Genomic DNA, 27,406 nt, shown 5'->3' on the forward strand with positions numbered 1-27,406 from the left:
ACATCAACAAAGGGCAAGAATACTCAAGTTTAACATCTATTGTTAGATGATACAGCGCATTCCACTGTTAACACCAATTGTTATTGCTGCACTGAGTTTACAAGATGTACACTGAAACCTCTGAAACCATAAACAGGCCTACTTGTCTCCCATCTCTTCAGTCTTCTGACGATGACTGGAGCAAAATGGTCGAAACGTTGAGACCAATTTAAAACTCAACCCGTGGTAGTGCAGTTAATAACGATCATTAATTTAAGCAAGAGTAGTATAAGTCCCTGCCGATTTGCTACCTTCCGCCCGAGTAGAAGTTACAAAGCAGGGCAGCTCATTCCAGAAATGATAATTGTACTCCACGGTAGTAGATTTATAGCAAGACAGTTCTCTAAAGAAAACAACATCTACCTGACAAGGAGATACACACATGGTGTTACCACAAACCAAATTGATACATCACACTGCAATGCCTTAACACCCATCATACGATACAGTACAGTTCGGAAGATATTGTCTATACACCTTGGCATGGCCAATAGGGGCGGAGCTATCAGCGATCTCACTCAATTCTTAATTACCGGTAAAATAACATAAGGGGACGTTGCCGAATAGTATAGAATGCCTGTTGCTGATAAACAAACCGCTGATTGGTATTGACCGCCGAATGTTATGTTGTGACCAAATCCAACATTTTTCAAACATTCTATCAGAGGGTTTGGGTAATTTTTGTACTACGCAAAACATAAAAGTTCATACATTCACATTAAAACTACACGGTTTAAAGATAATGATGGTATAAAGCTTCACTTAAAATATTAATTGCTCAGAGTAGTGTTTTTGAATTGATTGGGTAAAGCAGTTTCACGAAATTATTTTTGTCGCAGTGAGACGAAAATTATTTCAGCCAACATATTACCGCGATTCTCTTAAAATTATTGCTTTATGATTAATTTTTCATTTTTTGTTCTCTCAAAAACTTGGCAACTACATGAAGCTGCATCTGTCATAGCATAAATCTTCATTACTTCATTACTAATACAAGTAATTAAGAAACTAAGTGGACACTCACACACATTCACAAAAAATCATCCCGATGGAGTGTTATTTTGTCCACTCTTTTGCCCCGAACTTACCAGTGTCTTTGATATCTACTACAATAGTTGCAACAGCTGATGATTTTGTTTTTTTTTTCAATAAAATAATGCAATACCATAATATTATACCTGTTTTGTTTTGGCATTGTACAAACTGAAACGCAAGTGCTCAGTCCATGAGACTATGGTTATCATATTGCATTTAACGGTTGTTTTCAGAAGCAACACTATTCAAAAGAGATTATTATCATATTTCTACCGCAAACCTCATCTAATTAGAATGTAATTAAGGTTGTCGTTTTTAGTATGTTAAAAGTGCTAGTGGTTTTAATTGTCTAAGGGGTCTTTGTGCTTTTTGGGTGGTGTTTGGGGAGGCTCTCTGCTATCATTGTCCTCGGGCCCAGTGGGTTGGCATGAATCTGTGAGGGTGCACTCTGTGCCAATTTTATTTTTTTCTTGGGGTTTTTAGTCCATTCTATGTTTTTTATTATTTTCAATTGTTGTCCCTTCCTCTTATCGCTGCGGTGTTTTGTTGTGGGTGTAGTTTTTTGTTTTCAATGGTCTGATTTTGCTTGTGTTTTAATGATTTCTATTGTGTGATTCTTAAATGTTTCAGTGCAATCACCTTTTTATATTGTATAATTATATTTTTATCGTTGGCAGGGGTCTGGTTTTACACATCTTTTGATGACAGTTTTATACTTTTGTTTTAGCCTTGACAGCCCCTGTACAACTTGCAACTATTGTGTATGTCTTAAGATTTAAAATAAAATAAAAAATAAATAAATAAAGGCAGTGGACAATATTGGTAATTGTCAAAGACTAGCCTTCACAGTTGGTCTATCTCAACATATGCATAAAATAACAAACCTGTGAAAATTTGAGCTCAATCGGTCATCGAAGTTGCGAGATAATAATGAAAGAAAAACAACCCTTGCAACACTAAGTTGTGTGTGTTTAGATGGTTGATTTTGAGACCTCAAGTTCTAAACTTGACGTCTCGAAATCAAATTCGTGGAAGATTACTTCTTTCTCAAAAACTATGGTACTTCAGAGGGAGCCGTTTTTCACAATGTTTGTTACTATCAGTATCAACGTCTACCCATTACTCGTTACCAAGTAAGGTTTTATGCTAATAATTATTTTGAGTAATTACCAATAGTGTCCACTGCCTTTAACTAAGCACAATATTATAATGTACGCTACTACCTTGAGGATACTAATTACATTATTGGCCAGTATCGGTAATTTCTCTTAATGAAATCCGTAAAAAAAAAAAAAAAAAATGATTATGGAATGATGAAATTATAGTTACACTCATGTAGGTTTTTTTTTTTTTTTTTTTTTAACAGGTAGCCTCATCCCCGCAAAACAAGTGTCTTTAAAGACATTGGACACTATTGGTAATTGTCAAAGACCAGTCTTCTCACTTGGTGTATCTCAACATAAACAAAAAATAACAAACCTGTAAAAATTTTAGCTCAATTATTGGTCGTCGAAGTTGCGAGATAACAATGTAATAAAAACACCCTTGTCACACGAAGTTGTATGCATTTAGATGGTTGATTTCGAGACCTCAAATTCTAAACTTGAGGCCTCGAAATCAATTTCGTGGAAAATTACTTCTCTTTCGAAAAATACGCCACTTCAGAGGGAGCCGTTTCTCACAATGTTTTATACTATCAACCTCTCCCCATTACTCGTTACCAAGTGAGGTTTTATGATGATAATTTTTTTGAGTAATTACCAATAGTGTCAACTGCCTTTATAAGTCACAAAATTAAAACCAAATTATCCCAACACCAAACTAAAAATTTCACTTTAAAAGACTCATGCGTCTAAACTGAGTGTCAAGTTGTTAATTAGATATAAGGCAACCAGGTAATGTTTGCATTTATGCTATTACTTTGTCTTTTTGTTTGGTTTGGTTGGTAAGCAAGATTCAACAGTTAATTATATCATTTATACATTTTTAGAAATTAATGTTGCATTCAAGCTGAGTTGAAAATTTCAAAATAGATTACGAGATGTCATTATAAGGCAGGGGTAGGGCATACCAGGGTTAGATTTGCAAGTCATTGTTGCTCGTAACAAAAATCACACATTGCTAATGAGTGTTATGTTAAGTTATGGTTTTGGAAAAACAAGTTTTCAAAAAATAATCCTTAATAAAAAAATAAAAGATAAATAAATAAAAAAACAGGTTAGGGGTAAAAAAAAGGGGGGGGGGGGTGAAGTACTATTAATTTCTTACCAGGATACCCATGGTCACTGATGATCAATGTGACTTTGTGGTCTGTAAGACGATAAAAGAAGAACGAAATTTATATTCCGAAATTTGTATAATGTTATCATTGTTTTTCAAAATGTTGGTACTATTTTTGAGAATGTGAGAAAAATATGAACGTACATATTATTGGTATGATATAAAAATAATATTGTTGCCCTTTTTGTTTAGACCGGGTCAACGAACGTGTTGTGAATTGGGTAAACACACACACCGATAAATGGTAAAATATTTTGTCACGGTGATTGTGGAAGGAGAATGATGTAGGCTGCAGAATGAACTGCAGATCTCTTGTATAAATCAAGTATGACGTCACATATTCAGGTTAGGTTAGCAACGCTTTGTCTGTATATCTTTTAGGAGCTGGTTTCAGACAAAAATATACCTTTTAGTAATAACACATTTTTGATAGTTACCTGTATAGATCGTCACAGATGCTTTGTTTGATCCAGCCTGAGCTGTGCATGCAACGGCCGTCGGATTGACTTGACTTGAACTCATCACCAATGTAGAGCGAACTACACACGTAGAAACATTCACTGGTTGGATCGTGTAGTCATCTCCTGAAGTGTCTAAATTCTCCCAACTATCGGTTTGTTTGTGATATAGACTCCATGTACTGATGGTCCCAGATGGGTCGCTAGCCACGCACTCGTACTCCAGGTTGCTTTTCTTTACCAGACTGCGCACTCGTAAATCCGACTCTGTAAACAAAACTATCAAATTGTGAGAAACCAAAATCTAACCTCGAATAGCATTCCTCGGCTGTCTTCATGTCTTGCTAGTGACTGTCAATGTTTCTGACCAATTTTAATGGCTGTCGAGCAAAAGCTAAGGATAATCCAGCCTGCTATTACAACGAATGGCAATACCACGCAGTGAACACATTAACCTTTCTTTATAGCTGCACACGCATCTGGAGCTCTCTCCTCCATTCAATCTTAGATCTTGTCTTTGTACCATAACATCCAAACTTTTTTAAAAACTTATCTTATAACACAGTTTTTCAAGGACTAATTTTAGTGTGTCTGGTTTTGTTTACTGCACACTGAACCCCAACATGAGTGGATAGTTGTGCATTACAAGTATAGGTATGTAGAATGTATTTGTTGTATTCATTGTTTTTCTTTTAATTGTTATTCAATGTTTTTTTAAATTAATTTAGACATTTGTATATTTTTGTTTTTCTTACCGAGTGAACCACATGAGTAAATGTTATGAATCTGTTGTTGGGTGAGAAGACCGGCAAAGACCGTCAGGTGACTGTAAGCAGCAGAGCCACCGTATGTAGTATAATCGGAGGCCTTCCTAGCGTTGTTGGACATACCCAAGTAAAGATTTGTGTAGCCATCAGCATGCGGTTTCTGCAATTGTGTAGATGTATCACTCGCAATGAACACACCGTCAGTGAATAACTGAAGAGCGTCATCAACCGTCACAGTGTCGATGTCAAAAGTTAAAGTCAGGTGAAACCATTTGTTTAAGGGGATTTTTGCTTTGGCATATGCCTTCGTGTATAAGTACTTGCCGATGCTCGGATCTGATACTTAAATATTCCTTTACTAAACAAAAATACTACGCCCCTGGCCCAGTCTGTTTGCCCACCAGAGCTAAAGTAGTAACGGTTATCAGTAAAGCCTAATGACGTATCTATCTTAAGCCATAAAGACCACGTCATAGATTCACAGAGACCCGGGTCAGAGATACAGGTGTGTTTAAAGTCACCAATGTTCAAGAATGAACATCTTTTTGCATACACAGCGCATGCGTGATCAATGACGTCAGGAGCAGGCACTATTTCGATCAAACTGGTATTTCCGCCGAGTTGGAACCCGTCACCACTTATTGGAACGGAGTCACATGACGAGACGTGGCTCTTCGTAGGACCCAGGGTTTGGTCAAGAATCGGAACAATTTCTGCAAAAAAATTATTTTAGTTTAAAAAATACAAAGTATTTACTGTGAAACAGTACGCGACACGCGCACGGCCAAAGTGGTAACCCAAAAGGCGTGTGTCTTCTAGATTCCCATTGGCGCACATATTTTGGGTCTGAAGCTGAATAGAATGAACCACTATACAATTGTTGCACGCTGTGATGGGGGTCCATGGCGTTTTGTACACCCGAGGGGGGAAATGCCATTTCCCCTCAAGGCTGAATCAATCACAAGAACCAGCTCTGCCCTCACAGGTACCCATTTACCCCTGGGTGGAGAGAAGCAATTATAGTTAAGTGTCTTGCTCAGGGACACAAGTGTCACGACCGGGATTCGAACCCACACTCTGCTGAACAGAAGCACCACAGAGCTTGAGTTCGGTGCTCTTACCCGCTCGGCAAACGAACATTGTACACTTACTCGGATCAGTGTTGTTGATGTTTTGTAACCAGACGCTTCTCGGAATCTCGGCATACGACGCATTTGTAAATAATCATTAACAATATACTGCATGATGAATGAGAGTTCCCCAAGGGTCGATACTGTGGCCACTTCAACAATATATCCGGTATGGCTGAACTGTTTACAGAACGTCTTAGCTTCATCATAAGAAAGATCCTCATGAAAATATCTGTAGCAGTAGTTCTGGTTGTCCACCCATTTTAATGGGCATGGCGAACACACGGCATGGCTAATACCAAAAAAGCCTGATGCTAAAGCTACAGCTATAAAGAAAAAACTGCACATATTGGTTTATATGTGTCAGCAACAAATCGTAGACTAAAATGTCTTCCCTGATATTGTGTTCAGTCAGTCTGACACATTTGTGGTAAAACAGTATACAAATACGGCGGCGCTGTACTGCTAAAAAGCATTGGGAACAAGGATGATCCTAACTGTTGAATGAGAAAAGCTATTCCCCATGGGCGAATAGGTCTTTTTGATCGCCGGTGCGGATGGAAGTAATAGTGAATGTCACGTGAAGTAAGTTCCACCAATCAAATGACAAGGAGCAGTCAGTTATATAATTTGCATTATGCACTAAATTGTCGCTAGCAATCATATTTAGAATAGCAACCACAAACAGACCCGGAAATCAAGGGGCTGTGTGACGTCATGACAACACAAGAGGAATGATTATGAAGAAACATTGTTCTTGGAAATTGCTGAAAATGTTACGTTGATTTTTATGTGTGTTGTTCCTGATTACCGTCTCTTGTTAAAGTAATAGCCCTGGTGCTTGAGAAAAACAAGCAACAATTTCTGGTCACTCGGTTGGTTTTCTGATTTTATTCGATAAATATAATTTATTTTAAAGATGTTATTTTCTTATTTTGTTAATCCTTATCGTTATTTTATTCTTATTTTATTTATGGCTTGTCAATGGCCTGGCGGTTATTAAGAGCATGCACCGAATAGTTTTGTTTGTGCGCAAGTTTCTCTTAAAGGCAGTGGACACTATTGGTAATTACTCAAATAATTATTAGCATGAAACCTTACTTGGTAACGAGTAAAGGGGGGAGGTTGATAGTACACACATATTGAGTGGCTCAGAGTGGAATGGGAGGAATATTATCGCAAGGTAAAATTTTGACTGTTCCATTTCACGAGGCGAATTTGATTTCGAGACCTCAGATTTAGAATTTGAAGTCTCGAAATCAAGCATCGGAAAGCACACAATTTCGTATGACAAGGATGTTTTTCTTTCATTTTTATCACGCAATTTCGACGACCAATAATTGAGCTCAAATTTTCATAGGTTTGTTATTTCTTGCATATGTTGAGATACACCAAGTGAGAAGACTGGTCTTTGACAATTACCAATACTGTCCACTGCCTTTAAGAGCATTCACCGGATTGTTTCGTTTGTTTATGTGCGAGTTTCTCTTTAAAAAGGAATCAATGTGTTGTGAAGAGGCTTTCAACTCGGCGGGTTTAAACCACGAGTTGAAAACCGATTCCACACTTTGATTCCCATTCATAAATACCTTTCCGGGCAAACACATCAACACTTTTTGGTGAAAAGTAAAATAAATGCAAAAATCTATAATTGTTCAATTATTTCTTTCAACACAACACCCCTCCAGCGATGAAATGGTAAGGCCCTCGGGTAAACAACTCCTTATAAGGGAATGCTGTGCGCGTCGCGCGTACCGCGTGATGTGGCACAACACTGTCCCGGCCGTTGCTCTCGACCAATAAGAATGAAGAAACTGTCTTATAAGCACAGGTGCAAGCTCGCGTGTCTCGCCCATGTTTCAACACTTTTTACTGGTTATAAACAGACGTTTATACACAGCCACGTGATCCGTCTCCGAAACTGAGGTATTTATGAATGTATAATTATACGGCATACCTGTATATTTTGATTTTCTACTTTTAATAATTATGTGGGTACCGACATGTCCGTTTCTCAGTCAAAACAATTTATTTAAATGAAGTGACACCTTTTTTACATTTTGTTTCATTTTATTTACACCAATCTTTAGTAGCAAGCTACATTGGAAATACGAATATTCAGCCTAATACATATTCAGACTTTTTTCTTCTTTTGAGTACAGTAGTAGTGGTTCTGATGTGGTTAACCATGACTACTCAAAGGGCATTGAAGACACTGGTCACTAATGGTCATTATTACAAACAATTTGTTATCATACAAACTTACTTGAGGAGCAAAGGGGAGCTGTTGGTAATAGAAACGGCTCCCTCCGAAGTAACATATAGGTTTTGAGAAGGAGGTAATTTATCACTCAAATAATTATTTGAATTGATCTCGAGACCTCAGATGAGGTCTCTAGAACAAGCATCTGAACTCCGTACGACAAGGGTGTTTTTAACTGCAACTTTTCTCTTGTAACCTTGACGACCAGTTGAGTTCAAATTTTCACAGGTTTGTCATTTTGTGCAAATATTGAGAAACACCAATATTGAGAAGTTGGTCTGTGACAATATTACCAAAATGCTACCGCAAAAATCACCGGAGTATCCACACATCGTGCAAAAGCTTCAAATCCTACTTAAAAATACAAATTATTTCCAGAAAGTAACACACTTAATCAAATATGACGGGCAACATTGCCCACAAAAAGTTTCCACTTATTAAGTTTACCGCAGGTTTTGGTGAACAAAATGCATCATTAATATGTATGCCTGAAAAAATGATGTCACACGTTGCTCTCACGTAATAATTTGTTTTACCTTTAATGACGAAAGGCACCAACAACGCAAGTGGAACTGACATTTGGTTTAAAAACAGGTTACGTTAATTAAATGGCCACATCTATCAGGCATTACGAGAACTCTCTATTAAAGAAAGAGGCTAAAACAACACATCCTTTTCACCTGACAACTCACACCTGTTATCCCAATATAGTTGATTTTCCAAACAGTGGACTTTATTGGATCATGCACAAACCAGTTTCCTCGAGTAACCGTCCTTTAATGCCTCTCAGATGGATACAGCCAAACGTCAAGTTACTACCCTGGTGGGTAACTGTTTAATGTAACATATCAGGTAACTCACAGATAAAGGGAGAACTACACTGTAGTCCGATTCATCGTGCTGAAACCATCTCGATGCAAGTCATACTTAAGGGTGTAGTTGACTAACATGCCTTCTGCCGTTTGAGTTATTCCTGTAGAATCAAGTAAAAGAAAACAATATGGGGATTATAATTGTTTGCCAAATCAGACTTTATGGTATACCAATGGTTAGCCAATTTTAAGTGGTCTTACGAAGCTTAATCTGCTCGGTTTGGAAAATCTCGGAGTTTCGTTGAAACTATCCTAGACTGGGCCTGAAAGGTACTTGCTATTCGGAAACAGAGATTTCATTTGATATAATGATGCCATTTGATAAATACAGTGACTATACACTTGTGATTCTTTGTTTCAATTGGTCCAAGGTATTATTTGTGCAGCTGAAAAACATCACATGGGCCCAATCAAACCCAGATATGGAATGTTTACTTTCGGGCGTCTGATGCTGTGTCTACGTGTGTATTATTATCTACAGTACATGCATGTAATGTTGGCGTATAATTTGACTGCGTATCTGTATGTGAAATTAATGTAGGTGAAAGGTGAAGATGGACGCGGATTGACCTGTAGTTAGAGCCCACTCTCTGGCGTTATTCGCGAGCCTTGAAGTGTGACGTCAGATGTTTAGCCTAAAACTACCGAAGTTTGTGCATGCAGTGCAACAATGTGGTTATTATTAAAACGAGTTCAGACACTTTTGCAATTTTAGTATGACTGTGAGCTCATAAATAGTTTTGCTATGAAGATATTTCAAAGTTTGATTAGCAATTGAAAGTAAAAACAAAATTGCTTTAACCTCAAAAGCGGTTTTCTCCAAAATATCTATCTAACCATATGCATTTCATAACAAACGGTTACAAACGCTTTTCAAAGACCAACTCGACCGATCCAAGGCAACTTGTTCCTTTAATGCACGTGCGCTGATGATGTAGCCTATCCTAATGCTGGCACAGATCCAACAAACCAAACTGGAGCACAATACTCGGGGAAACCGAATAATAGGCCCTATAGATACCGTGAATATTTTTGTTGGCAATCGATTCAAATTTCCCAGCTTGATTACTTTTTCTTCGCTATAAACATAGAACTAAAAAATAAACGGGAATTTTTCTCATATTCGGTTGCTTTTGAAATTAAGTTTTAAAAATTGCTGTGTCCTCATTATGCGAAACTCGAACAGGGTTATTACGCTCAGACAGTAGGCCTGTAGCAATTCAAGGTCGAATTGATCTTTGTGAGGCGCCAATTTCACAATAGGAAGTATCTAAAAAATAAAGAAATTTCACCCATTCGAACGAGAGGTACAATATTTGTAATTCTTCCCCATTTCCATTGGGACTCGTTAATAGTTTCACACAAATTTGTGTGTTAAATGTATAGCTGTTGGCATACATTTTGAATAATTTTCAAAATGATTTTTAAAACCATGAAATTAATGGCATATTAAAGGCTTTAAAACAGATTTAAGACCTATTTATTGTTAAAAATTACAGTCACACTTTTTTTTTTTTAGAACGACAAAACAACAACTTTATTGTCACAAAAAAGCATATTATGATTCGTCTCAGAGATAAAACCTTCAATTAATCTGGGTCCTCTGTTTTACCCCAAACAAACACTTCTTACCATAATTATTGTCAGTGTTGTTCATGAGCCAGATAATAATCGGAGCCTCAGCTGATGACACATTGGTGTATACTTTGTCCAAGTAGTCCACGATGAACGCGAGTTCCTCAAGGGTCGCTACTGTGGCCAGTTCGGCAACATGTCCAGTGTGGCTGAACTGCTTGCAGAACATCTCAGCTTCGTCGTAGGAGAGGTTCTGAGGGAAATATCGGTAGCAATAGTTCCCATTCTCCATCCATTGCAACGGGCATGGTGAGCAGGATTGACTAACACCAAAAAGAACTGATACTAAAACTACGGTTAAAAAAGAACCAACTATTCATCGCTGCTGATATTTGTAATCAACAATTACAAACTACATTAACATCGGCAAAGACCGGTTCTACAGCTATTGTTTGGTGATACCGAAGGCAATGCTTTCTAGACAGCTTGTTGTTGTTTGGCTTGTGCTGGTGTTTAAATACATCATCATCTTGGTAAGACAAAGGGGCGGAGCCTCTTGCTGTGACGTCATCATCAGTTTCCTCAGTACCAGACAAGAACACATTGTGGCGTAGCCAATTATAATAGTTATTCTTCATGAATATACCGCGCTCCGCATGGACGGCCGAATGGCGTCAAAACGTTCAATGTGTTTACGGATATTATCACGAAATTTAAACTGTTGAAGAAAATACCGTATTAATACAGAGGTCCCCAACGTGTTGATTTAATCGACTGACTGGCGTAGAGCTTGAATCGAGGACACAATAAGAGTCGTTAAGGCAGTTTTCGTAAGTTTTTTTTTTTTTAATAAATCGATAATTCTTTTGATTATAGACAGTAAGTACACCATTTATAGTTTTACTTTATAAAACTAATTTAAACACACCCCAACATTCAAACTTTCTAAAGAGTGGTTTGCTATAGGTTTGTTTTTCTATGTAGTACGACTACTAAAACAATGGCAATAAAGGCCTGGTCGCACATGAGTCGATAATGAAAACGAAAACGAGAGTACAAGAGATGTTAAATTTGCATCAGGGATAAACGATATTGATTTTGGTTTTTATCCATACACAGATGTGTTAGCACTGCTCTAGAATTGCAAGGGTCGTGGGTTCGAATCCCACCCGAGTAACATGCCCGTTATTTTGTTTTCACAGGACTCGGGAAAGTACCGAGTATACAGTGTTATAACACCCCTTACAAGTATTCTACCTGCTCATTGGTTTAGAGCGCGTCACATGACATGTCTTAGTTTTACTAGACGACGGCCGTGTGATAGTGCGTCGGTTTGCCGTGCGCTAGTCCGAAGACTAGCACACGGCGTGCAGTACACAGACGCCCGTTGCGTGTACGAGGATGATAAATTAATATGAAAAAAATAGTCTGTAACCATGTCGGATTGAACGACACTCACTACATGCAGCACAGTAAAAGCTTTTGCAATCTGTAATCGCGTCGTCCGTGGATTGTAGCATTCAGGTCTGTAACTTAATAATAATTGTACAGTATTTAGAAATGTTTGGGGTGTTTTAAAACAAATATTGACTGATTTTACTCGTGCAATGGTCAAAATGATGACTCCCTCCCCGTAGCGTTCTATTTTCCCGAGGCGAAGCCGAGAGAAAATAGAACGCTCCGGGGATCACCTCGGGAGTCATAATTGTAACCATAGCACTCGAAGCAGTCAATATTTGTATACTAACACACATCTGTGTATGGGTAGAAAACGAGAATGTTAACAATGCACGCCCTCGATTGGTTAAATATGCGTGGGTGTATTCTGCGTGGAGCAATTCAACCAATATAAGCGATCGCTTTGCGTCCCGATCGTTTTCGTTATCGCTGCAGTGTCACACTCAAGAAAATCACAGCTTGACAGTGCAAGATGTTCATCAATCATAAAAAGAAAACAAAAGTTGAGAACAAAAATACCAAACACTGTTGTGGCTAGACAAACTTTGTAATGAGGAGTAAGGGGAACAGTAATACAAGGTTCCCAACAAGTGTTGTTTAGTTTACATCCCGCTGGTACATTGCAATAAAAAAAGTTAATATCACAAGAAGAATGTTAAAAGAGTGACCCATGCCACAAGTAAATTTATACGTGAGAATCAATTACATCTTTCTGCACCCCCACAATGGAATTACTAGCAAAACACTCGAAAAAACAACAACTATCTATTCCGAGCGTTCGAATCCCCAGAAATGACACTTGTGACCTTAAGCAAGACATTTAACCATTGCTTCGTCCTTCGGTTGTGACGTAAAGCCGCTGGTCCCGTGTGTTATGAAACGCATATAAAATAATCCAGTGCACTAGTTGAAAAACAGAAGGGGTTCGCCCCGGTGTTCCTGGCTGTGGCTGCTGTATGCACCGTAGCACCTTGTAAACCATATATGGTGCTACATAATTGGGTCTCAGAATTCATCTTTCTGAAAGTTTGTATAAACTGAGCGCCTTGAGTAGCCTACCTTGTTTGGTAGATATGTGCGCTATATAAGACTTATTATCAATTTAAACTCTAACTGGCAGCATTATCTTTTTTTTTTTCTTTTTTTTTATAGTATTTTTAATATTTCCATTTTTATGTGTTTATATATCTGGGTCTGTTGTTTCTAATGTCTTAAACTTGTATCTAGTTTTGTATGCATTGTTGAATCTTTTTAGTCACTAAACCAATTTGTACATTTGCTAATTGCTCATGGTTCGATGTATATTGATGGATTAATTTTATGTATTTTTAATATTTCTATTTCTATTTTATGGGTTTAGGCCCTTTATATTATATCTAGGTCTGTTGTTTCTAACGTTTTGTCGGTTATTATTCGGTTTTATAGTATTTTGCCTCTATGATTTTAATTGGTCTTGTTTCTGTTTAGCCTTTTAGTTTTTATTGTTAGGCGCATAGAGGAATCTTTTATTCATAATGCGCCTTATAAATGCTGTTTATTATAATTATTATTATTATCTCTTTGATCTCACTTGTCCACTTATGCTTTGTAAATAATAATATTTCATTCCACCATTATTGGATGATTATAGCAGCATATAACAAGCTGAATTACAAAACAGATTAACCAAAAAATAAAAAAACAAAAACCCATACATCTATAAGGCTAACATAACAAATGATTATACAGAAGAAGTAATAAAACAAGTATTAAACCATTAGATACCAATCAGAATTAATGTACAGCTTCTTTTCCAGTCACTCTCCGCAAGGCACGACGGCTCTTACACTAACAGGAATCCAGGAATACACCGCGAATCACTGCAGTTTACTTAGTAACTTGCCATCGAAACTGAAGAGTATTTCCCGTGTAGCGCGTCTAGTAATAGTATGCATCATTCTCAGAATCCAGTCCATGTAACTGTATAGAAAGGGAAAATAAACAGAAGATAAATAAATCAGATCATTCATTACATTTAAAAAGTCATGATATGGTCACTTATTAGAACCGCTCAGGTACCATTAAACCCAGCCCCACAAAAATCAGTTTGTGTTTGAAAAGGGAACTTGGCATATTATTTGTACAATTTATTGCTGCTTTTCTGGTACATTTACCGACAGTAGATGAATGTTTAAGGAGAACACTGGGACAAGATTGGGGTCCAAGTAGGCCTATAAGTGACAACTGTTTCAAAGATCATTCATTTGGAGATAAATGCTGGGAGAAGGGCTGCAATCAAACATAAAGTCTCATAATAAAAAATTGGCTTAAAGTCACCTTGAAATATAATTTTTTTTCTTTCAAACATAACAGTATATGCTTACGAACAATAAAACTTTTTTTTTAGTAATTGTTTGTCACGATTTATATGTTTAAAAAATACATAAAGTTGTTTGTGGGGGCTGACTCCACCTACCCCTTTTGTGACGTCAATCGAGGCAGACTTTGCCTGCAATGCGTATAGTAAACACACGTGCAAAGTACATGTACGTCCAAGTCGTGAGTTGGTACATTTCAAAAAGTGTTTTTCTGCATTCAGCAGCAATACACCTGGTCGGCATTGCCGCAAAAAAAACTTTGTTTTTTGTTTTTTGAATCGACAAACTCACGACTTGGTCCGTACATGTACTTTGCAATTGTGTTTACTCTACGCATTACAGACTAAGTCTGCCTCGATTGACGTCACGAACAGGTCCTCTCAGGTCGGGGTCTGCTCTTGAATTTGTAAACAACATAAGAACTAATTTTTTAAAACCTTAGTTAACTGTTTATTAACATTCCACTCATCAAAACACATTTATTAGTGACAAAGGCTTTATTTTGAAAAAATTCCACTTCCAGGTGACTTTAAGTCTCATGGTTTCACGCGTGCGCCAAGCCGCAGTGCGGTAATCTCCAATTATTGAAGCAGCACTTGTAAGGAATAAGAAGAATGGAGCAATAGTGATATCATTGAGAATAACGTATTTATTTAAAGACAAGAAAGTTCACTTACAGTTTGTGTATTTGGAACAATGTAGGGAAGTATAAAGTCATCATCAATGTATCTTCTGTCTCGAGTCTAGAAAGAAAAATATCATTAAAATGTAGTCAAAAAGGCATTTCCACTTGAATAAGATTAAACATTTGAACTTCCTGGGTTTCACGTGAGAACACAGTTAACTTAAAGGCAGTGGACAATATAGGTAATTACTCAAAATACTTATTAGCATAACACCTTACTTAGTAACAAGTAATGGGAAGAGGTAGATAGAATAAAACATTGTGAGAAACGGCTCGCTCTGAAGTGATGTAGTTTTTGAGAAAGAAGTATGTTTTCCACGAATTTGAGGTCTCGAAATCAGCTCGCATCTGAAAGCACACAACTTCGTGTGACAAGGTTTTTTCTTTCATTATTATCTCGCAACTTCGACAACTAATTGAGCTCAAATTTGTTATTGTATGCATATGTTGAGAGGTACACCGAGTGAGAAAACTGGTCTTTGACAATTACCAATAGTGTCCAGTGTCTTTAAATAATAATTGAGCTAAACCATTTACATCAGTACAAAAACGCCAACTTGGAATGTCCAAAGAAATTACTGTTAAGAAAATAAATGATGACGATGAAAAGACTTCATTACCCTTCGTGAGGAGCGATAACACCGATCTCCTTTGCCAGCTTGGAAGAGTAGCCTTGGTGGTAGTTCATCCAGTGGCCTATCATGATACATAGCTCCCATGTGACTTTGTCTATGCAATCTATTCACATGGATGCATATTGCAAACACAGCGAAGATGCATACACACATTAGCATTACGCTCCCTGTAACAATAACTGCAATGATCCCACCACTCTGAGAATCCACTAAAATAAAAAATAAGAAAGGGAAAGGTGATTATACAATAATTCAGCTTGTTTGCACATTGAACTTTAGTGTTGTGCAGCCACATTATGTATTTTTTGGTAACCCAGTTAGTACCAGAGTGTTTAGCCCCATACAAAACACCCTGTGCCCATTGATCTGTAGACTTGATTCAAGACCCATTCTCAGCAATGTGGTCCCGAGAATGGATCAGTTTGGGGAATGCAGAGCATTGTGTCTTGAGTAAAGTCTACCTGTGCTGAACTGGCGCAAATGGCTCCAGGGCGTTGGTCACACCACATGTATTTATTTCATTTGTTCACTGAATTACTAAGGTAAGAAACCTTTCTAATATTAATGAGTTGAAACTAACACTCAGTTTTCCATCATGAGTTTTGAAGATTAAGATTAAAAACATTTATTGTCTCCATATATCAACCGATGTCATATTAGCAGATATGGCACCTTCAAAAACACAACAATTATATGATATTATGTGTTATATATACCACTGATGCAAATATAACAAGTTTCAACCACAATATTATCATATTATCGAAGCAAATATCAGAAAATATCAGCTCTTTACAAACCTGTTTGCATTGTCTGGCAGTTAGTACCAACATAGTCTGCAGTGCAGCTAAAAGAAAAAGAAAAAAAACAAGCAGTTTTTGAAGCTAATGTTGCCTCTCTTTGCGAAAAGCTAAGCACCTTCTTCAACTTCAATGACATGTCAATTAACCAATGGGGTGAAATGCTTATTGAAATACAATGTTATGATATTAACTATTATTTGTTTTGATATTTATGTTTGGAGTGAACAAAATATAATAGACCAGTACTGATTTTAGCGGATTCTCTAAAAAGCAATGCACATATAATTCGTTAAGGCACTGGGCACTATTGGTAATTAAAAAGTTGTTAGCATACAATTTTATTTGGTAACGAGCAATGGAGAGCTGTTGGTAGTACACAATACAACATTGTGAAAAACTACTCCCTCTGAAGTAACGTAGTTTTTGAGAAAGAAGGAATTTCTCACTAAAGGTATTTGAATTTAATTCAAGACCTCAGTTGAGGTCTTGAATTCAAGCATCTCAAAGCACACAACTTGTGCGACAATATTGTGTTTTTTCTGTCATTATTTTCTTGCAACTTCGACAACCAATTGAATTCAATTTTTCACAGGTTTGTTATTTCATGCATACGATGAGATACACCAAAGGCAATTTGTGTCTCATATTTTCATATTCTTAAAGGAACGTTACAGAAGCAGTAAGAAACAAAAATCGTGAAGATCACAGATTTACATAAAACTTACACGGTCTAATGATGATGATAGTAGAAAACATCCCTTGAAATATTTCTGTATGAAATGTTGTAATTGATGAGATTTCGCAACAGAGTTTATCGCTCAGTGAGCGTTTTATTCATTTTTGTTATGGCATCGATGCAAAGCAAAATGTGTAGTCGGTTTTTCACTATTCTCTCTTGACCCAGATGGCCGATTGATCTCAAACTTCTACAGGTTGGTCAGTTTATGTATATGGCGGATCACATAAAGTGCTTACACTGCCAGCAATTTTTTTGCTTACAAAACCAGTTCTGTCATGTTCCTTTTGACGACTTTCTTTGAGAACCATTTTTAAAGTAGGTCTTGTTTTCAAATAACAAACTTTACTTCACCCACCTTTGTATCAGGTATGTGGAGATAATTAACTTGACAATTCAATTCAAATTTTAGTGATAAGTTATACCATCAACAACCCTCCGTTGCCTGTTACTAAATAAGTTTTATGCTGACAATAGTTTTGACGTATTACCAATAGTGTCCAGTGTCCAGTTAAAGAAGGGTTGACCTAAATGCTTCTAACTCACCTGCAAATACTTATAAACCTGGTTACTTGTACACTGCATGTCCCTCCGTTTAAGCAGAATCCTTCTCTACACACTGTCAAATATAGTAAATATATAAATAAAACGTTGGGATGTTATTTACAAAATTATACCTCTGTAATTCAATGTTTTACACACATGCTTTATGCCTATAGAAGGCAATCTTTCTGATAAAGACTGGAAGGTTGTTACTTGGCGCAATATTAAAATAAAAAGCAAAGTAAGAGTGGACTTAGAAGGTGAAAGCAACATATTTTCTTTAAAAAAATACATGAAGCAATACAAGGAAGAAGCAAAGAAGTGCATTTTAAGCATCATGGTACAATCTTATTCCACTTACATTCCTGTGTACTAACTGTTGAAGAATAGACAGTCAATCCAGAGGTCCCTAACATGTTATCTGATGAGATCGACTGGCGTAGAGCATTCTCAACATCCACTTCCTCGACGGATGAGTTAATGGGGAACCCACTTAAGCCATTTACCCCTACACTCCCGGAGTAAAAGTCAACTACTTGGACATGACCAAGATCTGGTAGAACCGATAGAAGAGACTTGAGCTGGAAATAATGAAAACACAACACAAAGTTTATAAAATAATTATAAAGTTTAACTTAAGATAGGTACCACACTTAAAAGCACACACATTTGGTAATAAATGTCATTTGGTGCATCCCATCATAAGCATACGCTAACAAGCCTGTGAATATTTGGGCTCAATTGGTCATCGAAGTTGCGAAAAAATTATAAAAGAAAAAACACCCTTGTTGGACGATTTTGTGTGCTTTCAGATAGGAATAAAAGACTTCTAGCTAGAAGTCTATCACTATTTTAGTGAGAAATAACCTCTTTCTCAAAAACTATGTTACTCTAGTGGGAGTCGTTTCCCACAATAATTTATACTACCGACAGCTCTCCAATGCCTGTTACCAAGTCAGTTTGTAAGTTAACATTCGTTTTGAGTCATTACCAAACGTGAACCTTCCCTTTAATACTACGTTTTTAGGTGCTAGAGTACTGGTTGTGCAAGGTGAGCAGAGGTAAAAAAATCAAAACAAAATAAAACAGTATTTATATAGACGATGACCTCTGACGTCACTTGAAAACCATGACATGATTCGCGCGCATACCGCCGGGCAAAACCTTTGTGTTTTTCACAGGTTTGTTATTTTATGCATATATGTTGAGATAAACCAAGTGAGAAGACATGTCTTTGACAACTACCAATAGTGTCCAGTGTCTTTCAAGCCCAAATGCCACAAACAGGACTTGAACCAACACTCTTCTAATCAGAAACCCAAAAGCTTGAGTCAGGTGCTCTTAACCGCTAGGCCACATCTTGCTACAAAGTCTAGCAACAGGCCTAGAGACCTATATCACAGTGTGGCCATCTTGATTTTACTCCATTCCAACTAATTGTAACCAATCTGAGGCTGGACGAAATAATAGTCTGGTGCCATGTCACGCGCTATGAATGTTAGCAATCATTACCGCATTACTGTTATGGAAACAGGGAACATGACCAAGAATGTGACAGCGTGATAAAGGTCCGTACCATGAGCAGAGTAGTATATGAAGCTAGTTAATCATTCTTTTGGTATTTTGCTTTATTCAAACGGATTTCAATTGAAATAAATTATAAATCCATATATTGTTTAAAAAAAAAATTGAGACTTACTATCAGATTGAGTCTATTTCGCAGCTGGATGAACTCCGAGGATAATGAATTCATCAAAGAAGATGTGAAGACCATTGTTTGTCCGTTATCAGCAACAATCACAAACGTAAATCGTATTAACTTCCCAACTGCAAAACAATTATTGAGTATTTGTATGAGTCTTTGATCTACTTTTAAAATACCTTTCATTTGTATCAAACTCTTTTTTAGCTCAATACACCAAATTTAAAGACCATGTGATGTTGTGCAAATGAAATAGGGCAGATTTCAAAACATATAAAACACTCAGCAACACAAACTAGAAATGTATAAAAACATTAGGAAAAGAATTAAAGTCGTCTCATAACCAAGCAGAATCCTAGGGATTGCCCAAAAATGAGCCAAATCATTACCCAAAGGAGCCATTCATGTAGGTATATAAATAAAACATTAAAACAGCAATCAAAGATGAACATTTTATGAATGAAAATGAACCAATAAAAAACTTGTGCAAGAGGGGATTTAACAAATTACAAAAAAACACATCAGGCTAGAAGTTTATCAGGCTGGTAAATTATCCAACTTCCAATAACACAGCCAACCACTCACAAAGTTTTGAATAAGAGTCGCGGAAAATTAAATCACACATGTTGATAAGAGTTCTCTCATTTCCAATTTCCAGTATAAAGTGGCTTAATGGCACTGTAAACGTCAGGTAATGGTTAAAGACCAGTGTTCTCACTTGGTGTATACCGTGTATCACATCATCATAAGCATAAAATAACAAGCCTGTGAAAATTTGGGCCCAATTGGTCATCGAAGTTGCAAGAAAATGATGAACAAAAAACCACCCTTATTGGACGAATTTGTGTGCTTTCAGATAGAAATACAAGTATTTTATTATTTTGGTGAGAAATTATCTCTTTCTCAAAAACTACATTACTTCAGAGGGAGTCGTTTCCCACAATGTTTTGTACAATCAACAGCTCTCTAATGCTCCTTACCAAATCAGTTTTTTTGTTAATACTTGTTTTGAGTAGTTACCAAACGTGTACCTTCCCTTTAAAGCCATTGGACCCTTTCAGTTCAGAAAAAAAAGAAAAAAAGTTCACAGATTTACAAATAGCTTACAGGTTTTACAGAAGGCAATGGTGAAAGACTTCTCTTGAAATATTATTCCATGAAATGCTTTACTTTTTGAGAAAACGGCAAAACAATAAAAATTCTCGTTAACGAGAATTACGGATTTATTTTAAACACATATCATGACATGGCGAAACTCACAGAAACAAGGTAGGGTTTTTCCGTTGTTTTCTCCCGACTCCAATGACCAATTGAGCCTAAATTTTCACAGGTTTGTTATTTGATATAGAAGTTGTGGTACACAAAGTATGTGCCTTGGACAATACTGTTTACCGAAAGGGTCCAATGGCTTTAACAAAAATATTACTTACCTTTTACAGAAACAACAAAAGTGCAATCTGACGATGGACTTGTAGGATTTACTCCATCTGTGGCTGTACAGATGACTGTTTGTTGTCCGACAAAGAAATTACCCGGCTGCACAGAACATAAAACAGTAGCAGGGTTTCCTGAACTTCCTATAACAGCAGTTGGCAATTCCCATGTAATTGGAATAGTTAGTGCTGGGCTGTAGGTGTATGCAATGATGTCACTTGGACAAGAATCAAATAAAGGTTGTGTTACATCAGTAACAGTGACATTAAAGGTGCAGTCTGATGCATTATTAGGTGGTGTGGCACCATCCATAGCTGTACATGTTACTTCAGTTACTCCTATTGCAAAGTTTCCCTCAGCAGGAAAACATGTGACGGTTGGTTCCTCACCAGAGTTATCTGTTGCTGTTATATTCAATGTGACAATAGCGTACTGTCTGTCTGTTGCTGTAGTAACATCGATGCCATTTCTACAAACATCAACATCAAACTCTGGTGCTGTTACATCAGTAACAGTGACATTAAAGGTGCAGTCTGATGCATTATTAGGTGGTGTGGCACCATCCATAGCTGTGCATGTTACTTCAGTTACTCCTATTGCAAACTTTCCCTCAGCAGGAAAACATGTGACGGTTGGTTCCTCACCAGAGTTATCTGTTGCCGTTATATTCCATGTGACATTAGCATACTGGCTGTCTGTTGCTGCAGTTACATCGATGCCAATTCTACAAACATCAGCATCAAACTCTGGTGCTGTCACATCAGTAACAGTAACATTAAAGGTGCAGTCTGATGCATTATTAGGTGGTGTGGCACCATCCATAGCTGTGCATGTTACTTCAGTTACTCCTATTGCAAACTTTCCCTCAGCAGGAAAACATGTGACGGTTGGTTCCTCACCAGAGTTATCTGTTGCCGTTATATTCCATGTGACATTAGCATACTGGCTGTCTGTTGCTGCAGTTACATCGATGCCAATTCTACAAACATCAGCATCAAACTCTGGTGCTGTCACATCAGTAACAGTAACATTAAAGGTACAGTCTGATGCATTATTAGGTGGTGTGGCACCATCCATAGCTGTACATGTTACTTCAGTTACTCCTATTGCAAAGTTTCCCTCAGAAGGAAAACATGTGATGGTTGGTTCCTCACCAGAGTTATCTGTTGCTGTTATATTCCATGCCACAATAGCGTACTGGCTGTCTGTGGCTGCAATCACATCAATGCCATTTCTACAAACATCAGCATCAAACTCTGGTGCAATTACATCAGTAACAGTGACATTAAAGGTGCAGTCTGATGCATTATTAGGTGGTGTGGCACCATCCATAGCTGTGCATGTTACTTCAGTTACTCCTATTGCAAAGTTTCCCTTAGCAGGAAAACATGTGACGGTTGGTTCCTCACCAGAGTTATCTGTTGCTGTTATATTCCATGTGACATTAGCATACTGGCTGTCTGTTGCTGCAGTTACATCGATGCCAATTCTACAAACATCAGCATCAAACTCTGGTGCTGTCACATCAGTAACAGTGACATTAAAGGTACAGTCTGATGCATTATTAGGTGGTGTGGCACCATCCATAGCTGTGCATGTTACTTCAGTTATTCCTATTGCAAAGTTTCCCTCAGCAGGAAAACATGTGACGGTTGGTTCCTCACCAGAGTTATCTGTTGCTGTTATATTCAATGTGACAAAAGCGTACTGTCTGTCTGTTGCTGTAGTTACATCGATGCCATTTCTACAAACATCAGCATCAAACTCTGGTGCTGTTACATCAGTAACAGTGACATTAAAGGTGCAGTCTGATGCATTATTAGGTTGTGTGGCACCATCCATAGCTGTACATGTTACTTCAGTTACTCCTATTACAAAGTTTCCCTCAGAAGGAAAACATGTGACGGTTGGTTCCTCACCAGAGTTATCTGTTGCTGTTATATTCCATGTGACAATAGCGTACTGGCTGTCTGTGGCTGCAATCACATCAATGCCATTTCTACAAACATCAGCATCAAACTCTGGTGCAATATGTACATCAGTAACAGTGACATTAAAGGTGCAGTCTGATGCATTATTAGGTGGTGTGGCACCATCTATAGCTGTGCATGTTACTTCAGTTACTCCTATTGCAAACTTTCCCTCAGCAGGAAAACATGTGACGGTTGGTTCCTCACCAGAGTTATCTGTTGCTGTTATATTCCATGTGACATTAGCATACTGGCTGTCTGTTGCTGCAGTTACATCAATGCCAATTCTACAAACATCAGCATCAAACTCTGGTGCTGTTACATCAGTAACAGTGACATTAAAGGTACAATCTGATGCATTATTAGGTGGTGTAGCACCATCCATAGCTGTACAATTTACTTCAGTAACTCCTATTCGAAAGTTTCCCGCAGCAGGAAAACAAGTGACGCTTGGTTCCTCACCAGAGTTATCTGTTGCTGTTATATTCCATGTGACAATAGCGTACTGGCTGTGTGTGGCTGCTATCACATCAATGCCATTTCTACAAACATCAGCATCAAACTCTGGTGCTGTTACATCAGTAACAGTGACATTAAAGGTGCAGTCTGATGCATTATTAGGTGGTGTGGCACCATCCATAGCTGTACAAGTTACTTCAGTAACTCCTATTGCAAAGTTTCCCGCAGCAGGAAAACATGTGACGGTTGGTTCCTCACCAAAGTTATCTGTTGCTATTATATTCCATGTGACATAAGCGTACTGGCTGTGTGTGGCTGCTATCACATCAATGCCATTTCTACAAACATCAGCATCAAACTCTGGTGCGGTTACATCAGTAACAGTGACATTAAAGGTGCAGTCTGATGCATTATTAGGTGGTATGGCACCATCCATAGCTGTGCATGTTACTTCAGCTACTCCTTTTGCAAAGTTTCCCACAGCAGGAAAACATGTAACGATTGGTTCCTCACCAGAGTTGTCTGTTGCTGTTATATTCCATGTGACATTAGCGTGCTGGCTGTCTGTTGCTGCAGTTACATCAATGCCATTTCTACAAACATCAGCATCAAACTCTGGTGCTGTCACATCAGTAACAGTGACATTAAAGGTGCAGTCTGATACACTATTAGGTGGTGTGGCACCATCCATAGCTGTACATGTTACTTCAGTTACTCCTATTGCAAAGTTTCCCTCAGCAGGAAAACATGTGATGGTTGGTTCCTCACCAGAGTTATCTGTTGCTGTTATATTCCATGTGACCATGGCGTACTGGCCGTCTGTTGCTGCATTCATATCAATGCCATTTCTACAAACATCAGCATCAAACTCTGGTGCGGTTACATCAGTAACAGTGACATTAAAGGTGCAGTCTGATGCATTATTAGGTGGTGTGGCACCATCCATAGCTGTACATGTTACTTCAGTTACTCCTATTGCAAAGTTTCCCTCAGCAGGAAAACATGTGATGGTTGGTTCCTCACCAGAGTTATCTGTTGCTGTTATATTCCATGTGACATTAGCGTGCTGGCTGTCTGTGGCTGCATTCACATCAATGCCATTTCTACAAACATCAGCATCAAACTCTGGTGCGGTTACATCAGTAACAGTGACATTAAAGGTGCAGTCTGATACATTATTAGGTGGTGTGGCATCATCCATAGCTGTACATGTTACTTCAGTTACTCCTATTGCAAAGTTTCCCTCAGAAGGAAAACATGTGATGGTTGGTTCCTCACCAGAGTTATCTGTTGCTGTTATATTCAATGTGACAAAAGCGTACTGTCTGTCTGTTCCTGTAGTCACATCAATGCCATTTCTACAAACATCAGCATCAAACTCTGGTGCTGTTACATCAGTAACAGTGACATTAAAGGTGCAGTCTGATACATTATTAGGTGGTGTGGCACCATCCATAGCTGTACATGTTACTTCAGTTTCTCCTATTGCAAAGTTTCCCTCAGCAGGAAAACATGTGACGGTTGGTTCCTCACCAGAGTTATCTGTTGCTGTTATATTCCATGTGAAATTAGCATACTGGCTGTCTGTTGCTGCAGTTACATCGATGCCAATTCTACAAACATCAGCATCAAACTCTGGTGCTGTTACATCAGTAACAGTGACATTAAAGGTGCAGTCTGATGCATTATTAGGTGGTGTGGCACCATCCATAGCTGTACAAGTTACTTCAGTAACTCCTATTGCAAAGTTTCCCGCAGCAGGAAAACATGTGACGCTTGGTTCCTCACCAGAGTTATCTGTTGCTGTCATATTCCATGTGACATTAGCATACTGGCTGTCTGTGGCTGCAGTAACATCGATGCCAATTCTACAAACATCAGCATCAAACTCTGGTGCTGTCACATCAGTAACAGTGACATTAAAGGTACAGTCTGATGCATTATTAGGTGGTGTGGCACCATCCATAGCTGTACATGTTACTTCAGTTACTCCTATTGCAAAGTTTCCCTCAGCAGGAAAACATGTGACGGTTGGTTCCTCACCAGAGTTATCTGTTGCTGTTATATTCCATGTGACATTAGCGTGCTGGCTGTCTGTTGCTGCAGTTACATCAATGCCATTTCTACAAACATCAGCATCAAACTCTGGTGCTGTTACATCAGTAACAGTGACATTAAAGGTGCAGTCTGATGCATTATTAGGTGGTGTGGCACCATCCATAGCTGTACATGTTACTTCAGTTACTCCTATTGCAAAGTTTCCCTCATCAGGAAAACATGTGATGGTTGGTTCCTCACCAGAGTTATCTGTTGCTGTTATATTCCATGTGACATTAGCGTGCTGGCTGTCTGTGGCTGCATTCACATCAATGCCATTTCTACAAACATCAGCATCAAACTCTGGTGCGGTTACATCAGTTACAGTGACATTAAAGGTGCAGTCTGATGCATTATTAGGTGGTGTGGCACCATCCATAGCTGTACATGTTACTTCAGTTTCTCCTATTGCAAAGTTTCCCTCAGCAGGAAAACATGTGACGGTTGGTTCCTCACCAGAGTTATCTGTTGCTGTTATATTCCATGTGAAATTAGCATACTGGCTGTCTGTTGCTGCAGTTACATCGAAGCCAATTCTACAAACATCAGCATCAAACTCTGGTGCTGTTACATCAGTAACAGTGACATTAAAGGTGCAGTCTGATGCATTATTAGGTGGTGTGGCACCATCCATAGCTGTACAAGTTACTTCAGTAACTCCTATTGCAAAGTTTCCCGCAGCAGGAAAACATGTGACGCTTGGTTCCTCACCAGAGTTATCCGTTGCTGTTATATTCAATGTGACAAAAGCGTACTGGCTGTCTGTTGCTGCAGTTACATCGATGCCATTTCTACAAACATCAGCATCAAACTCTGGTGCTATTACATCAGTAACAGTGACATTAAAGGTGCAGTCTGATGCATTATTAGGTGGTGTGGCACCATCCATAGCTGTACATGTTACTTCAGTTACTCCTATTGCAAAGTTTCCCTCAGCAGGAAAACATGTGACGGTTGGTTCCTCACCAGAGTTATCTGTTGCTGTTATATTCCATGTGACATTAGCGTGCTGGCTGTCTGTTGCTGCAGTTACATCAATGCCATTTCTACAAACATCAGCATCAAACTCTGGTGCTGTTACATCAGTAACAGTGACATTAAAGGTGCAGTCTGATACATTATTAGGTGGTGTGGCACCATCCATAGCTGTACATGTTACTTCAGTTACTCCTATTGCAAAGTTTCCCTCAGCAGGAAAACATGTGACGGTTGGTTCCTCACCAGAGTTATCTGTTGCTGTTATATTCAATGTGACAAAAGCATACTGTCTGTCTGTTGCTGTAGTTACATCGATGCCATTTCTACAAACATCAGCATCAAACTCTGGTGCTGTTACATCAGTAACAGTGACATTAAAGGTGCAGTCTGATGCATTATTAGGTTGTGTGGCACCATCCATAGCTGTACATGTTACTTCAGTTACTCCTATTGCAAAGTTTCCCTCAGCAGGAAAACATGTGACGGTTGGTTCCTCACCAGAGTTATCTGTTGCTGTTATATTCCATGTGACATTAGCGTGCTGGCTGTCTGTTGCTGCAGTTACATCAATGCCATTTCTACAAACATCAGCATCAAACTCTGGTGCGGTTACATCAGTAACAGTGACATTAAAGGTGCAGTCTGATGCATTATTAGGTGGTGTGGCACCATCCATAGCTGTACATGTTACTTCAGTTACTCCTATTGCAAAGTTTCCCTCATCAGGAAAACATGTGATGGTTGGTTCCTCACCAGAGTTATCTGTTGCTGTTATATTCCATGTGACATTAGCGTGCTGGCTGTCTGTGGCTGCATTCACATCAATGCCATTTCTACAAACATCAGCATCAAACTCTGGTGCGGTTACATCAGTAACAGTGACATTAAAGGTGCAGTCTGATACATTATTAGGTGGTGTGGCATCATCCATAGCTGTACATGTTACTTCAGTTACTCCTATTGCAAAGTTTCCCTCAGAAGGAAAACATGTGATGGTTGGTTCCTCACCAGAGTTATCTGTTGCTGTTATATTCAATGTGACAAAAGCGTACCGTCTGTCTGTTCCTGTAGTCACATCAATGCCATTTCTACAAACATCAGCATCAAACTCTGGTGCTGTTACATCAGTA

The 27,406-nt window shown here is 38.2% G+C and overlaps 1 protein-coding gene and 1 pseudogene across 1 annotated transcript; both read right to left on the reverse strand.

The window, feature by feature from the left end:
• Window positions 1-465: 465 nt before the first annotated feature.
• LOC139942803 (uncharacterized) lies at window positions 466-11,023 on the reverse strand (annotated as a pseudogene).
• Window positions 11,024-11,426: 403 nt separating this feature from the next.
• Window positions 11,427-24,036, reverse strand: LOC139942804 (uncharacterized). Its single transcript, XM_071939581.1, has 13 exons — window positions 23,901-24,036; window positions 23,308-23,519; window positions 22,591-23,199; window positions 22,353-22,431; window positions 21,377-21,983; window positions 20,769-21,241; window positions 19,336-19,463; window positions 17,998-18,217; window positions 17,640-17,712; window positions 16,355-16,401; window positions 15,540-15,763; window positions 14,912-14,977; window positions 11,427-13,836 (listed from the first exon to the last, which is right to left on the reverse strand). The coding sequence occupies exons 1-13, from the start codon at window positions 24,034-24,036 to the stop codon at window positions 13,795-13,797; spliced, it is 2,916 nt and encodes a 971-aa protein (XP_071795682.1). The 3' UTR covers window positions 11,427-13,794.
• Window positions 24,037-27,406: the final 3,370 nt, after the last annotated feature.

The sequence above is a fragment of the Asterias amurensis genome, chromosome 10 (genome assembly GCF_032118995.1).
Source record: "Asterias amurensis chromosome 10, ASM3211899v1".
Lineage (NCBI taxonomy): Eukaryota > Metazoa > Echinodermata > Asteroidea > Forcipulatida > Asteriidae > Asterias > Asterias amurensis.

Coding starts and splice junctions, on each gene's coding strand:
- LOC139942804 (XM_071939581.1), bottom strand. CDS start 24,036: ATGAATGCAGCAACAGACGGCCAGTACGCCATGGTCACATGGAATATA. Junction 23,520..23,900: donor AGGAGTAACTGAAGTAACAT/GTACAGCTATGG, acceptor TTGATGTGATAG/CAGCCACACACAGCCAGTAC. Junction 22,432..22,590: donor ATGGTGCCACACAACCTAAT/AATGCATCAGAC, acceptor AACTCTGGTGAG/GAACCAACCGTCACATGTTT.